The sequence below is a fragment of the Podarcis muralis genome, chromosome 7, assembly GCF_964188315.1.
Source record: "Podarcis muralis chromosome 7, rPodMur119.hap1.1, whole genome shotgun sequence".
Taxonomy (NCBI): Eukaryota; Metazoa; Chordata; class Lepidosauria; order Squamata; family Lacertidae; genus Podarcis; species Podarcis muralis.
In genome coordinates, this window is record NC_135661.1 from 15515139 (window position 1) to 15531113 (window position 15975).

Here is a 15975-nt window from a genome sequence, read left to right on the forward strand (position 1 = left end):
CCTTCTGAAAATACTGTATTTACTTGAGTCTAATGAAGCATTGAATCTAACGCGCACCTCAATTTTCAAAAACTTGAAACCAAAAAATGGTGAATGTAAATGTGCCATCGAATCTAATGCACACCTTAATTTTCGCAACGTAATTTGGCCAAAGAAGGTGAGAGTTAGATTCGAGTAAATACAGTAGTTTCATTCGCAGGGCTTGAAGTCTGTGCCAGACTTGCTTTGCCGCAGCACTTCAACTCAAGTCACGCTGGAAAGGGAAGAAAAGGATCACCTGATGGCATGGAAACGTCAGCTGACTGATAGGTGTGTGGCCCCACCCACCTGTCAAAGTGGCCTGCTCAGGGTGAAGGAATTCAGGATCCAGCCCTCCTGCTGGATCCCATTCCCTGTCTCAGTAGCAAAAGAACACTCAAAACAGCACAGAAAATCAATTAAACATTCAAGATCCTGGACGAAACAGGAAGATCTCTGCATGGTGCCTCATCTACTCAGTGTTACCCTGTGGCCTAATAGTCCAAGGGGAGAGCATTCCAATGTTGGGCTGCCACCACAAAAAAGACCCTGTTAATCATTTAAAAATGAATGTAAATTAACACATATGAAATGTAGGATAAAGGCAATATAGCATCTTCCTACAGACATACAGATATAGCTAGATATTTTCTTGGGAAACTTACAGCAGTCCCTATCTGACTTGAAATGCACACACTGAAAAACCTAGCTCTGAAAAATAAAAAAAAAATGAAATAAACAAGGAACGGCTTTCTAGTTAAGTCTACACCGCCTGTCTCAATGTCCATCTAAGGCAAACCATGATCTGTGGTTTGTGCCTCACTGTCTCACTCACAGGGTTATCAAATTTACCAGGACATTTATTTCAATAAATAGAAAGACAGGAATTTGGTGCAATGTTGCATTATAAGAAATGTTTAACACCAGAATCCTTGCAGTGCCTTCCTGGGAACAGAAGCCATGCAGTACAAAACGGCAAAGATGCTGCCACCAAAGGACTCAGCGAAAAGCAGACGTACGATAGACTTGGCCCATGTGTCGCTTCTACAAAAAGCCTGACATTTTTACCGCCCCTCCCCACTAACAATCAATCAATCAATCAATCAATCAATCAATCAATGGCAAGAGAAGTCTGCTTCATATCACTTGCCCTCAACATCAGGATACTTGAAACAGTCTCAGACTGGCGTATTGTGGGCATGGGCTGGCAAGCCAGGAACATGCATCTCAAGGTGGAATAAATACGCACAAGTCTCAACATACTAACAATTCTCAGACCAGTAGGGTGTTGGTGGTGCATTGACTCTGGCAGAATTTGCAATATTTTTTTTTTCTTTTTTAAAGAAAGGCTCAAATTCAGGGGTTGTACACAGGCCAAACCCAGAAGCCGCCAGAAAGGTAGCAGCAAATTTTCCTTCCACCAAGCCGGACTGGCATCCACTTTACCCCCCCAATTTATGTCACGGAGCCCAAGCGAAAGGCCCTTAAATTAGCTCGCGTCTCCTCGTTAACCCAGCCTCGTAATGAATTCTGACAATAGCATGTTGCTGGGTAATCCGCAAAGACGTCTAATGAGTTGTCCATAGGGATGCCCGGCCAGTCGAGAGGACCTGCCGGGGAGGGCCCAGTTCTTCTCCACCTCTACAGATGCCCAATGTGGGAATGGGGCTGTCTCCCCCCTGCCCTCCGCCGCTCCCCCAGCCCCAGGACCCCCTGTGAGCCTGCCCAGCAGGTGCCTACGGGGGAATAGTTTTGTGTTACAGGCCTGAATGAGTGATCCCTGCAGGAGCTGCCGGCTGTTTTCACATACACAGAAGGCAGTCAAAAGTCCACAGAATGAACTTGGAATGACCCCAATTGGAGAGTCACTGGCGGGTTCACCGAGAGGGCAATCTACACTTTATTAAGCAACCAATACTCTTTTTAACAGATCACTTTTGCGGAAAAGAGGCGTAAAGTCCCGCCACCCCACCCCCCCACTTTCCAGGGTTGATGCAAAAGAGGCACATGCACAGCTACTTCTCCAAAGCACCTTCTCCTAAGGATGAAAACAGGCTGGCGGAGAAGCTTAGAAACTTCCTTCCTCGCCCGCCACCCCATGAGAATATAGCATGCTTTTATCCGGCTAACACAGAAAATCCAAACAAGGCAATCTGGTTTTCAGAAAGGGCAGCGGGGGCAGATTTTCGCTTATCCTTCTGTGCTTTGTTTCCTTTGATCCCCTTTCTCCCAAAGTGTGAGGACGTCGCCTTGGGAAGGTGAAAGAAAGGTTTCCCGATCTCTCACCACACGCCCCTCCCCAGAATGTCTCTCAGCTGGGCAAGGAGGCAAAACAGGACAATCTACATTCAAACTCAGCACATCTACTCCTCCCGGGGGGGGGGGGGGATCCGTGGGGCTGCCTGGCAAGTTTAGCTGTTGTTTCATAAGCTATACATGACAGGTGGCCATTCAACCTCTGCTTAAAAACCTGCAAGGAAGGAGAGTCCACCAGCTCTCCTGGGAGTCCGTTCCACTGTCAAAAGTTGTTCCTGATGTTTAGCCAGAAACTCCTTTCTTGTCACTTGAATCCCCTTTCGTGTAATAAAAACCTTTAATGCTAGATATGGCCATACTTCAACTGCTTGGTTTTCTGTATTCTGCACAATCCGATTTTGTTGCCTATTACTTATTTATTTAGTTTATATACTGCCCTATGCCCGCAGCTCCGGTTTGCAGAATGTTGTTGTTATATATAGGAGTTGGGCCACATACCTCCTTTGTTAGAAGATACATTTTCTTTTGAGATGATGGCTAAAATGGTCAAGGATCTGCCCAGAGCTCTAACTCCCTGTAGGATTACAGCGCATTCACAAAAGGAGAAGGAATGGGTCAAGAGAACATCTCTCTCTTTCATTTCTATGTGAGTGTCTTTTAGGGTTAAAGGTGGTAAAAGAGGAGGACCCCTTTTTCAGAAAGAAGCCAGGCAGCCCAGTACTTTGTTTTCCCCGCCCCCCCCAACTGTCTGCTCATTTGGCTTAAGAAAAACTGTTACACGAGGAGCACTGATGCCTCCGTTAATTTGTGCAAGACTTGAGCTATTGTTCCGTAGTTAAGAGGATCGGAAGTGCAGAAGTGCAAGAACTCACAAGGAGCGGACACGAGAGCTAGTCCCCTTCTCAGGTAGGTCATTTTAACATGTGCAAAGATACGCCTGGCAGGTGTAAGAGTCAGGTGAGCAATGCAAATCTACTGAACTCGTTTCATTTTAACAAACAAGATCACAAGCAAGCGTTTAAAATCTGAAAGCTGCCTCGTAAGCTATTATTTGCCCTGCGTTTGCAGAGTATGCTATTACCTGACCATATTAAAAGGGTCGGAGGGGTTGGGGGAGGTAGTCTGCCAAAGACTGGCCAGTCTGTTTTTGAATGCTGACTTAGGGACACTGCGTCCAGATCAAGCCGTTCCCTTGCCAGGGTTCAAAGTCATCATTCATGCAAATTTACACAGGAGGAGGGCAAACGTGGGGGGCGGATGGTTTCCCCCTAAATGCACAATGTGCATTATGTAACGTGTACCACCTCGCAGCTCAACACTCATACATAATTGCCTTCAGTAAGCAAGGCTGAATTCAGCTCGAAACAAGAACTGCACCTTCTGTTCAGCCCTGACAGAAGTCACAAATAAAAGGATTCTTTTGCTTGTTGAACACACTCATGGTGCTAAAACCAAAACAAGGGTTACACAGCAGCCTTCAAACTGAAAGGCTAGTACAGGGATCAAGCTGTTGCTGCTTTAAAGAAAGAAATTGACACAACAGCGACTTCCTGTTCATTCCTTGGTGTAGCACAAACTCTTTGTTCTTACCTTAAATGCTCTCCAAGACCTTGCCCAGCCTCTCTTGCCATCTCTCTGTCCTCACATACCGTGACATATCCCTGTCAATTACCTCTTGCTATTTTAGCACTGCCTGTCATAACCCTGGAGTCGGAATGCTCATCTGCAGGGGGTGAGAGTGAGGAGCAGAATGGGGGGAGGGGGGAGCACGTAGGGCCAGCCCCAGAAGCTCTCTTGGGCGAATGTGCAGGGCAAGACCATTGCCATTCACTGACTCAGAAGACTCCCCCGGAGAAGACCCAGGAAGATCGGAGGCTCCCCGCACTGCATCGTTGTGCTAGAAACTGAGCTGCACCTGCTGCTGCTGCTGCTACTAGCACAGAAGGGCTCAGTTTCAGCTTGCCCCTTGCTAAACCAACTTCAAGCTCGATGTTCCCCACAGTCTAAGCCTTGCGCCTGAGCCTGGCCTTGCATTTCTGTTGCTCCTTGCTTCGACACACAACGAAACAAAACATTGCCTGCTCCATCATCCCTCCTGCTTCTTAAGACTCCACTCTTTCTCCTTTACTGTCTCTTAAGTCTGGGAAATCTCTCCCCACCCCCCAGAAGACCACAATCATACCATCTCTTTCTCTCTTGAGACTCCTTCCCAAAGAGACCTCTTCTGTGCCAACCACCCAGTCTCCTGCCCCCTACAGCAGCCTTTGGCAACCTGCTGCCCTCCAAATGCTTTGGATTACAACTCCAATCAGTGGCCGGTGATGATGGGAGTTGTAGTCCAAAGCATCAGGTACTACAGTGTCCTCCTGTCCTTCAGAAAGTACCAGGCAGATTGATAGCAAAGAGACCTACGGCACCTTAAGCCAACGGACTACAAGTCCTGACACCCATCATCCCTGATTGTTGGATATGCTGGCTGGGGCTGACGGGAGTTGCAGTCCAACATTCATCTAAAGGGGATCCCATTGGCTACTGCTGTCCTAAAGATTAACAGCTTGATTATGGGATAAACTTTTGCGGGCTACAGTGGACTTAACGGATCTGATGAAGGAGCTGCTGGTCCACAACAGCTTATCCTGTAATAAAGCTGGTGGTTCTGTAAGATGGCAGAATAATATGTGCCACCACCAATATTATCCTCACAACCCCACTGCGGAATAATGACCTGCCCTATTTCACCCAGTGAGCTTCATGGCTATGTGGGGATAAGAAACTGGGCCTCCCCAGTCCCAACACCTCGATTAAGACATGTAAAAACTGACTATATAGCCTGGCTGAGCCCAATTAAACAAAACAAAACAAAACAAAACAAAAAACCTTGCCAGAATCCCCTGGAATTTCCACAGCGAATATTTTGCAAAACAGCGGGTGTCACCACTCCCAATGTTGGAGGGAGGGCACGTCACAACATCAGCTCTGCCAGCTTTTAATCACTTTGTCATACTTCAGATGGAAATGTTTTCTTCCTGCCTTGCCTTTATGTTGGTCTTTAACTCCTTTCTGACTCAACCAAGAGGATGGTACCCGGGGGTGGGGGTGCGGGGAACGACAGCTGCTGCTGGTTCAGCAGAAATTGAAACTCCCAAAGAAAACATCAAATTTTAACATGAAAGCTGAGCTCTCGTTGCGAGGTTTCTCTGTTGCTTATATTTATAGCCTTCAGAACCTTTAATTGCCCTAGTGCAGCAAGTAAACTTTGACTGCTCCTCCACTCACTTTAGTTTCTCGAAGTAGTACACTGTCTGATAGGTACCAAAGAGACTTCTTTATGCTCCAGAACAATTTGCTTTAATAAGAGTGGCAAGCCGATTTCTCCAGTACAGTCCAGAACAAAACCCTTCAGTGGAGATATAGTGTATATACAGTGGTACCTCGGGTTACAGGGGGACGCGGGTGGCGCTGTGGGTTAAAGCCTCAGCGCCTAGGACTTGCCGATCGAAAGGTCGGCGGTTCGAATCCCCGCGGCGGGGTGCGCTCCCGTTGCTCAGTCCCAGTGCCTGCCAACCTAGCAGTTCGAAAGCACCCCCGGGTGCAAATAGATAAATAGGGACCGCTTACCAGCGGGAAGGTAAACGGCGTTCCGTGTGCTGCGCTGGCTCGCCAGATGCAGCTTGTCATGCTGGCCACGTGACCCGGAAGTGTCTCCAGACAGCGCTGGCCCCTGGCCTATAGAGTGAGATGGGCGCACAACCCTAGAGTCTGTCAAGACTGGCCCGTACAGGCAGGGGTACCTTTACCTTACCTCGGGTTACAGACGCTTCAGGTTACAAACTCTGCTAACCCAGAAATAGTACCTCAGGTTAAGAACTTTGCTTCAGGATGAGAACAGAAATCATGCGGCGGCAGCGGGAGGCCCCATTAGCTAAAGTGGTACCTCAGGTTAAGAACAGTTTCAGGTTAAGAATGGGCCTCCAGAACGAATTAAGTTCTTAACCAGAGGTACCACTGTATTTTGCTGTAATCTGCCATATTGGATTTACAGGAGATACTGAGATAAGAGAGATAAGACAAAGCTTACACATGCAAAAGAGGTGCACACAGCCCTCACAAGTTTAGAGAGAAATCTGTCTTGGAAGTTTCAGCTAAAAAGAATTAACATGCCAGTAACTTGCCAGCTGGACCATTAGGACAAACCACATCACGTGCCTTGGCAGAAAGGCAGTCTATACATGCAATAAACGACATTAAAAATAAACAAGTAAGAGACTGATTTCCACTCCCCATGAAAACGGCTGCAGCAAAAGCACGGCCTCAGAAGTCACACCAGAGGATCATTCCCTGCAGCAAGCTGGGGAAAAGTGTCATTTCAAAAAGCCAAGCATGATCTCTTGAGAGGTGTTGGGCTGACACGCCAAAGCAGAAAGGAGCTTTCACTACATAATGGGTCATCTTGTGAAAAGGGGAAGCAAACCAGTCACAGAGGGCATCAAGATCTGCCTTAATAAGTTGCTTAAGAACTGCATCCTATCATCCACCCCACCCCACCCGTATCAAGGGCACCCAAGCCCCAAATGGCACCTACCAGTGCCTTCATAAAAGTCATTTTCTATATCTGAGATTATCATGAAAATGTGTTTCCCTTCATTCCCAGTAACTTCAACTTATAAAGTAGTTGCTTTACCTAGATAGGTATATGTCTGGTGCTCTAGTTTTTGTTTTTGATTAATATACAGTCGTATCTTGGTTCTCAAACACAATTCGTTCCAGAAGTCTGTTCGACGTCCGAAAACCAAGGCGCGGCTTCTGATTGGCTGAAGAGATTTCTGCACTTGATTGAAAGCTACGGAAGCTGCATCGGACGTTTGGCTTCCAAAAAACATTCACAAACACTCACTTCCGGGTTTGCGGCGTTTGGGAGCCAAAACGTATGAGTACCAAGGCGTTTGAGAACCACTCTGAACACGTAGGTTGTGGCATCCCCAACCGTTCAAACCTCTTCTCATCTCTTTTGAGAAGTTTTTTTGAGCTTAGTTCCTACTGAAATGAAGCTTCATGCTCATACGCAGCTCCATAAGTACATTTTCTGCCCTTGCCTGTTGTTCTCTATCTTTGACCATACTTTCCCTGCTGCAGACTCATACACACACACACATCACCCCAGTCTGCCTAGGCTTGCTGCCATCACCTTACCCAACATTGTGCTTGTACTCTGTTTTAAAGCCCATCTTCTGCAGGGATTCTTTGGGAACCCTGTTCCCACACATGTATATTTACACACCAGTCATGGCAGCTTTTCTGTAATTTCCAGAATGGACTGCAAGCACGGGACTCTTTAGCCGCCAGCAAATAATCCGCTGGGCCTCTAGTACTGGAAGCCATTTCCAACGCAGAGCCAGCCACCAGACCGTAATATTTCTGACGCAGAAAGACAACCTTTCAGGGGGAAAAACAACCCCTCTCCTTATGCTGGCAGACACTGCAATAAAACCGAGGCTTCGAGCTGGAGGACAGAATTGAATCACTAAAAGGAATTCATCTTGTTGCTTATAAAGTTGCACCACCAACTGTTGTCTCTAACCAAGAAGTCATTGAAGGGAGGAATAATTTTAGCTTTTGGTATTTGCAACCCTCAGGGAGAAAAAAAGAAAAAAAAGGAAAAACCCAAATGAAAGGGGGGGGGGAGGATATTTGATGCAAATAGTTCAAACAGGACTGTTGGGTTTCTTTCTTTTTCTTTTTTAGCCGCCATGGCAGATGGAATGGAAATTCCCTCCGGTCCCTATATTTAGGATCAAAGCCCTTCTTAACACACAAAAACAGCCAGTCTCCAAGGGATCATGCCGCAGAGAATGGTCTGAAGTGAACTTCCATTAACCTGAGTTTCTGTGCCAACTTAAATACACAGAACCTCTCCACTTGAAAGAAGTCATTCACCCAGTACACGCTCTGAGATACATGGAAAACCCATTACTGGAATAATCAACAGTGATTAAACAGAAAATCTATACAATGGCAAAACCAGACACAGCTCATAAATAAGGCATTTTTGTGTGTGTGTGCGTGCAATTCTTGCAGGCACTTTTTATTTCTTTTAAAGGGGTCGTTAAAGTTCAGCCTCGTTAAGAAGTACGTGGATATGGAAGGTCTGCCATTATTTGCATCTTCTGAACTGCTATTTAAAAAAGAAAGGGGAGGAAAAGAAACCAGGTAACTGAGGGGGCATAAGACACGTACAAATTTCCCTAGACGGGTTTTGGCTGCCTCAACCACCAACGACTCAGAATTGATGTAATGAATTGAAGGATGTGAAAATGTCTGGCTCCTCTGTGTCAGGTGGAAGGGTTTGCAGCGAGAGCAGACATCCTAATTAATCATACTCTGCCTGCAGACAGCGCACAAGAGCAGAACCAATGGCCACGATTTTTACTGGTCTGGCTAGGTTCCCTTGTGGCGAGACTGGATTATTTCTTCTCAACACCCGAGCCGAGTTTTCAAAGATTCCTTTGCGAGATGCAAAAGCACACAGCACTCAGTGTAGGTTGGAATGAATAATCCGAAACAGGCATGCACAAGATGGATTCTGAAGGGGCTTCGCTGCTTAGGGAAGAAAAATGCATAAATCTCAGCAGGGGGAAAAAGCCCATGCTGAAAACGTTGCCTCAATTGTGCTGAGGCTGTAAAAACAGGAGGACACAATGTCTAAATGAGGACCTGAAAAATAGAGCATGCATCACTAAGCCATGAAATCAACCGGCTGATTGTATTTCAACTTTGTCCTGTAATGTTTTCATTGTTGTTTTTAGAAGTTGTTGTTTCAATGCAAACTGCCCTAGAATCAAACGATGTAGGGTTGTATATAAATGTCTAAAATAAATATACTGTGCACACATCGTTCTGCCTGTTTTGGGATCTGACAATCCTTCTGCCCGAGGCAGAACTCATTTGACAGCATGAGGAATTGTAAGGGAGGCAAAGATAAAACTGTGGAGGAGACAAACTGCAAATAAAACACAGCCAAAGTTCTCAAAAACCACAAAAAGCAAATACAAATAAAATAATCACAAATAAAATCAATTAAACTTTAAAAACCAATATATGCAACTCAACTACGAATTCTATCCAACGCTAGTGTCTGCTCAGAGTAAACACACTGAAATTAACAGATCTAAATTAGTTAAATCAATTCATTTCAACGGGTCTAAGTAGGACTAATGTTAAATATAGTGCAATGGATTGCATCCAAAGTTGGTCATAATCAGGGCAGGCCCATTAATTTTAATGGGTCTACTCTTGAGTAGAATCGGATACATTCCCATATCTCTGGGCAGGGCTTGCTGAAACAAAAACTTTTCCGTATGTGTTTGAAATAATATTGAGTGGCGTCAATAGGCAGGGAGTTCCAAAGGATGATAGCTCTTATTATACAGGAAGGGTTTAAATAGCAACAGTCCATCAGTATGGAACAGAATTGGGAAAACAAAGACATGCCCTATGATCTGTCATGATATCGGCTGATGATTTTATCTATGTTAAAATGCCCTGTTTGCCCACTGGTTCAAGTCAGCCATCTTGCCAACCCATGTTTTGGGACAATCACACCTGGTAACACAAATAATTGTGCTTTCAAGCAGTGTTGTTTGAGAATGAATACCTGGAGAGAAACAGGTAGGGGAAGGTTGCTCTGAGGCAGGGGTCAGCAAAATTTTCCATCGTCCCTCAGACCTTGTGGCAGGCTGGAGGAGCAGCACTGGGGTGGGTGGGTGTGGAGCTGGAAGAAGAGGCGAGGGGTGCAAGTAGTCCTCCTCCCCACCCCCAGCCGCTGCGCTTACTTTCCCTGGGGCTGCCGCCGCCGCCACCATCACTACTGCCGCCACTGCTTCTCGTGGGTTGGCAGAGCAAGCTTGTCCGCTCCATTCTCTGGCTCACAGGAGCACCAGGGCGGTGGCGGCGGAGGGAAGATAATTGGTGCGAAAGGGCTGGCTCCGGAGAGGGGCTGCTTAAAATGGCGCTCAGCCAGCTCAGCCCAGCCCCCTTCCTCCTCTAGGCAGGGCAGGGAGGAGCCAAGAGGAGGGAGGGAGGAGGAGGCGCCACCACGGTGTGTGTGTGTGTGGGGGAATGGAATGGTGCAGAAAAAAATGGCGCAGCCCGAATGAACAGAATCCCCACACCGATCCACGGACCGTCTGTGGGCCGGATCCTGAAGGCAATTGGGCCTGATCCAGCCTGGCCCGCGGACCTTAGTTTGCCAACCCCTGCTCTGAGGCATCAGCGGTTGCTAGAGCTGCAGGAGGAACAAACGGGCCTCCTTATCCTCCGTATCCCTACCTTTGCAGCAGAGTTTGACACACCGTGGGCAACGTTTCGTATAAGGCCACCGACATTTCCGTATTTTATCAGCCCGGTAACGCCTTCCGAAACGTCGTTCAGGAGACCCATCGGGTTGCCAAGGAAGTCCACGGAGCTCAGGATCCTTGCCGCTTGGCTGAGCAGCTCCTGGAAAGGGCATCAGAAATGTCACTGGAAACAGAGCTCACGGCAAGTCATCATGTTCAGTAAATGGGGCTCTTTTGCATAAGAAGGGGCGACCATAAAGGGGGGGGGAATAAGACCCTTTCCCCTCCTCTCTTCTGTATCTGAATCACAGAGCCGGAGAAGACCAAAAGGCAGCCTTCTGATCTCACCATGGGTGCTAAAACAGCAGTCAGAGTGAAGGAGCTGGAGACACCCCAGCGTTCATGTCTTACCCTATCAAAACCCTCAAGGGGGGATAATATGTGAGTTAGTAAGCTGCTTTGTAACTTGGGCTACAACACAGACAGTAAGAGAGAACACCCAGCAAAGGAAAGGGGGAGACAGATTGGGACAGAAAGGAAGAGAGGGAAAGGTGGCCACACCCATTTCCCCACTCTGATTATAAAACAGAGGTGGGCAACCTGTGGCCCTTGAACTCATTTCATGAGGCTGTTGGCAAAATACTAGTTCACACCTCTGGCAGGAGCAATACACTCTCTTCCCTGCAGTCTGCTGGGCAGGAACCAAAAGGAGCAAAGAAAGGTGTGGTCCCACCCATTTTTTATTCTGGCTGTGGCCACCATTGGCAAGCACATTTGGGGGGGGGTTTAATAAGATGCCCATGCAATCTACTCTAAATTGGATCAACCACACAAGCGGTCAGTGTTCGGATAGGGGAGCACACACAGATTGTCCCCAAAGAGAACACGGCCACTTAACAGACAAAAGGCTACCCACCCTTGCTATAAACATATCAGAACATCCGCGCTATCGCTGTCAAACACTAGCAGCCCTCAAGTCTGCTCAGACTGGGGTTTTGGTGAACCTGAGTGGGGAAGGAAGGTTCCTATGTTGCAATGCAGCAGGGACTACCTAGCAGGAAGGCCTGGCTCCGTGTGGCCCTGCGCCCTCTAGTGCAAAATTCACTCACTTCTTGGAAATGCTTCAGGATGTCGTTAATGATGAACTCTTTCGTCTCGTAGGGATGGACTCTGGTGAAGGGGTCCAGGTTGATCACAGCATCTTCAAACCTAACCAGAGGGAAGCCCAGGGTGCTTTTCAATGCCTAAAGCAAACAGAGTAACTAGATTAGCATCTTAATACTTTAAAGCAACAGCAACAAAAATCAACAGGATGAACAATTCAAAGGGAGGAAAACATAACTGTGACTGAGTGAAGTACAATATTGCTTACATCTTCTCCATCTTCAACATTAAGAAATCAAAATGGGTCAGAATTTACATCAAAATGTAATCAGATCAAAAGTCATCATCACCATCAACAACAAAGGGGACAGTCTGAAATATGTCTAGACCAGGCAAAAGGAGAAACAGTCAGAGAGGAGGCAACTGCCCTCTCCATGAGGCATGAGCCATTGGAGGTTTGTGTAATATGCTGTTGTTGGTTATAGGAGAAACCCATACTATATCTCCTTTGGCCAAACCTTGGACAACTCTGCAGTGGTAAATCAGATGTTCTGGCAATTCAATTTGCCATACCCTCTCTTGCCATCCGCTATAGGTAGGGCCAACAGAACATCTCCAGTGAGATATGACCTCAAGGCTACCAATCCTTTAAATTCCGTATCCTGGCACTTCTCAGCTAAATCTGGCAGCTTTGCTTATGGATTAATGCAAGAGGTGTTTTGTGTTAAACGTGCATGACTCGGCACATGCTTCTCCTCATCTTCTTTTCTTACCTCCCAACCACGTTGGGGTTGAGCTTATGAAAAATGAGAGAGAGAGAATACAAGAATGGACAGAGATTTAACATTCGAAGCCCAGGTGGAGGCTGCCTTTTCTCTGCTGCTTCACTTGTTAAAAATAAAACAGACATCTGAAAGGACATCTTGAAAATCTCATTCCGTTTTTCTTCCCCGAGCTTTTTTGCTTTTGGTCTGCACAACGAAGGGCAGCTTCCTTGAGTGGCAAAAACCTCTTCTCCATTCCTAAATCCACTTCTGTCTATTTCCTGAGAGGGACAGACAGAAGCCACTAAAAATGTGGGCTTCTCTGGACTGTAAGGACAGCAAACAGAATAACCCTGCCACTGCTTTCCAAAGATTCCCCAGCACCGTGCAGTTTAATGCTCCCTGTGTTTTTGTTTGCACTGCCTGCCCCAGACTTGAGCTCAGAATGAATGCCATAATACGTGTGGCTTTTTTCTTTTTTTGGTTAATTAAGTGGAGGCTCCTTGTCAACTGGAGGCTAAAATTAGGTCTGTTGACTTAGAACAGTCTTTTTCCAACTGTGTTCCCAGGAACTCCAGGTTCCCTGGAACCTTATCAGGAGTTCTTCAACAAAGAAGTGCAGGAATGAAAGCAAGAGAAGGGCAGCTTGCTCCCCAGTGCAGCTCTCCCCACCCAACACAAAGCAAAGCAAGAGAGCATGCTGTGCCCCACTCTGCTCCCACAGGGTAATGGCCATGCTGGTAGGTCCAGAAAGTGTTTCGCTTGGATAATGTGCAACTGCTCCATGGCAGGATGTGCAGAGTTTCTTTGGGAGCTTATCCCAGAAGGGTCTCTCTCTCTCTCTCCAGTGTCAAGAGCCAATGTGCCTCAGAACACCAGTTGCTAAGAATTGCAGGTTGCGAGGGCTGCTATTGCACCCAGGCCCCTCGTGCTGGCTTCCCATGGGCATCTGGTTGGCCACTGTGAGAACAATAAGCTGGGCTAGATGGGTCTTTGGGCCTCATCCTGCATTGCTTTTCATAAGGCCTGAAAACTAGAGAGTTTTTCCAACACGGAAATGGATCCCCAAATATCAAAGGCCAATATGAAACACAGAATGTGTTGCCTGGCCCAGACTTCAAACCCTCCACACTAGATAGCGTATGTTGCACAGTCGTACCTCGGGTTAAGGAGGTCCGTTCTTAACCTGAAACTGTTCTTAACCTGAGGTACCACTTTAGCTAATGGGGCCTCCAACTGCCGCCGCGCGAATTCTGTTCTCATCCTGAAGCAAAGTTCTTAACCTGAGGTACTATTTCTGGGTTAGCGGAGTCTGTAACCTGAAGCGTCTGTAATCTGAAGTGTCTGTAACCCGAAGTACCACTGTATATAATTTCACAGAAGTTATACAGTTCCTATTAGAGCATTTTCCCATTTTCCTTTAAGCCAGAGATGGCGAGTGGGCATGGGGCATGAAGAGCCTGTGGTTGTCCAGTTGTTGTTGGAGATGGCTGGGGCTGGATGTGGAGTCCACATCACTATCTGGACACACTGTAGGTTTTCCCATTCATTTTAAGCTGTACTCAGTTTGGTTTCAAATGACCAATAAAAAAAGCAAAGTCTCTGCCAATGATGCTCCAACAGGCTTCCATTTCATGATATGCTTCAGGTTCAAGTCTTAACACCGGCGCACACATTTAGAACGTGAATACCCTAGAGGCTGCCCACTGCTGTCGACTGAACATTCGTCAAGCCAGACGTTTGATCTCATTTGGCAAGAGAATCCTCAGTTGTTACGGGGGTGGAGGGGGGAAGAGGCATGCATTTTATTACCCAATTCTCCCTGGATTCTGCGCTTTCAGCAGATATTATTTTGCAGCCTTCAGTACTAGAAATCTAGCTTTCTAAATACGAGGAAATTCTCAGGAAGACTGCAGATCTCCTGCAGACCACTGCTTATCTATCACCCTGCAAAAAATTATTATGCAATACAGCAGAACACTCTGGAAGGATGGGCCCATGAAGCCTTACCTTGAGATCCAAGGGGAGCTTGCTGGAAGTGAAGACACTCAGCTTTATCTGCGGCACACTGATCTTGAGGTTTTCAAAGTAATATCGCTTCCGTGCTCCACCTTGATCAACCGGCTTTTCGTGAAGGTTTTCCTCGTAACTTTCAACTTCTGTGTTTCAACAACATGGCACGGGCATTATTACAACAGTACCCGGGGCATCTAATTTGCTGCCATTATGATGAATGAGGACAACTAAAGTAATTACGGCATAAATCCAGGGAGCTTATAAGTTAACAGTTTCGGCAACCAACAGTTTGTGCAAAAAGCAACTGTGAGTTGCACCCAGGGTTAGTCCTACTCAGGGCAGACCCAAATAAATTAATGGAAGCGACAGATAGTCAGAATAGAAGAAGAAGAAGAAGAGTTTGGATTTGATATCCCGCCTTTCACTCCCTTTAAGGAGTCTCAAAGCAGCTAACATTCTCCTTTCCCTTCCTCCCCCACAAACACTCTGTGAGGTGAGTGAGGCTGAGAGACTTCAGAGAAGTGTGACTGGCCCAAGGTCACCCTGCAGCTGCATGTGGAGGAGCGGAGACGCGAACCCGGTTCCCCAGATTACGAGACTACCGCTCTTAACCTCTACACCACACCTCAGATAGAGGTCTATTCATTTCAAGGGGTCTACTCTGATTAGGACTTAGTTGGATGCAGCCTTATGAATCCCAACCCAGCTTACTGCTGTGCTTTTTGGTACTCCCACTAATCATCTCCTACTCCAAATCAGTTCACCTTTAAATAATATATATTAAAATGTGTGGGGTTTTTTTTTTAATGCCCCTTTTCAGGACTGCACTGCAAAATATTTCAACATTTGCAATGTGTTTTGTACAAAGTATTTCCAATACAGTCAAGAAAACATTATTTAAGGCCCTTGCAAGGCATTTTTTCAAAAAAGCAAAAGCAGGATGAAACCAACACAGAGACATATTGGGGATGGATGAGAAGTATTCTGCCAAAATGTTTTCAGCTCAGGCTTTCCAGCTCAATGTAGAAACATTTCCAAACATTTTTTATTTCTTTTATTTACAGACTCCGCAGGTGTGACTGCGGACCTGACAACGTACCTGATTCTGACTGGTCACAGCCGAAGAAACTCAGAAGTTTCAGGAGCAGCTTCTCCTCGATTTGGACTGTGAACTTGCTAGCTGTGATCATCAGATGCTGGAACGAGAGGGAGGTGCGTTCTTTTCTATCGCGCTATGCACACAACTCTTTATGAAAGCAAACACAGATCACACGAGGAGTTTGCAATCTAAATAAATGCGCTCACAAAAAGACCCGTGACAGAAAACCCATATTTTAAACTCTGCATTCTGAATTTCAGCCTTACAGGGCTTCCACTCGGTAACACACAGATTCAGAATTAATACATGCCCAGAAGGAAGCCTGGTGGCGGGTGGCGCTGTGGGTAAAAGCCTCAGCGCCTAGGGCTTGCCGATCGAAAGGTCG

At 46.5% G+C, this 15975-nt stretch overlaps 1 protein-coding gene across 13 annotated transcripts in view; it reads right to left on the minus strand.

Moving 5' to 3' along the window:
* The window catches only part of VPS13D (vacuolar protein sorting 13 homolog D), a 129305-nt gene that overhangs the window by 28612 nt on the left and 84718 nt on the right, over nt 1-15975 (minus strand). For all 13 annotated transcript variants that reach the window (XM_077931271.1, XM_077931279.1, XM_077931276.1 and 10 more), the window contains 4 exons: nt 15591-15687; nt 14486-14634; nt 11717-11851; nt 10600-10767 (listed from right to left, as the gene is read on the minus strand). In XM_077931271.1, the coding sequence (XP_077787397.1) occupies nt 10600-10767; nt 11717-11851; nt 14486-14634; nt 15591-15687 (549 nt within the window). The remainder of the gene's footprint in view (nt 1-10599; nt 10768-11716; nt 11852-14485; nt 14635-15590; nt 15688-15975) is intronic.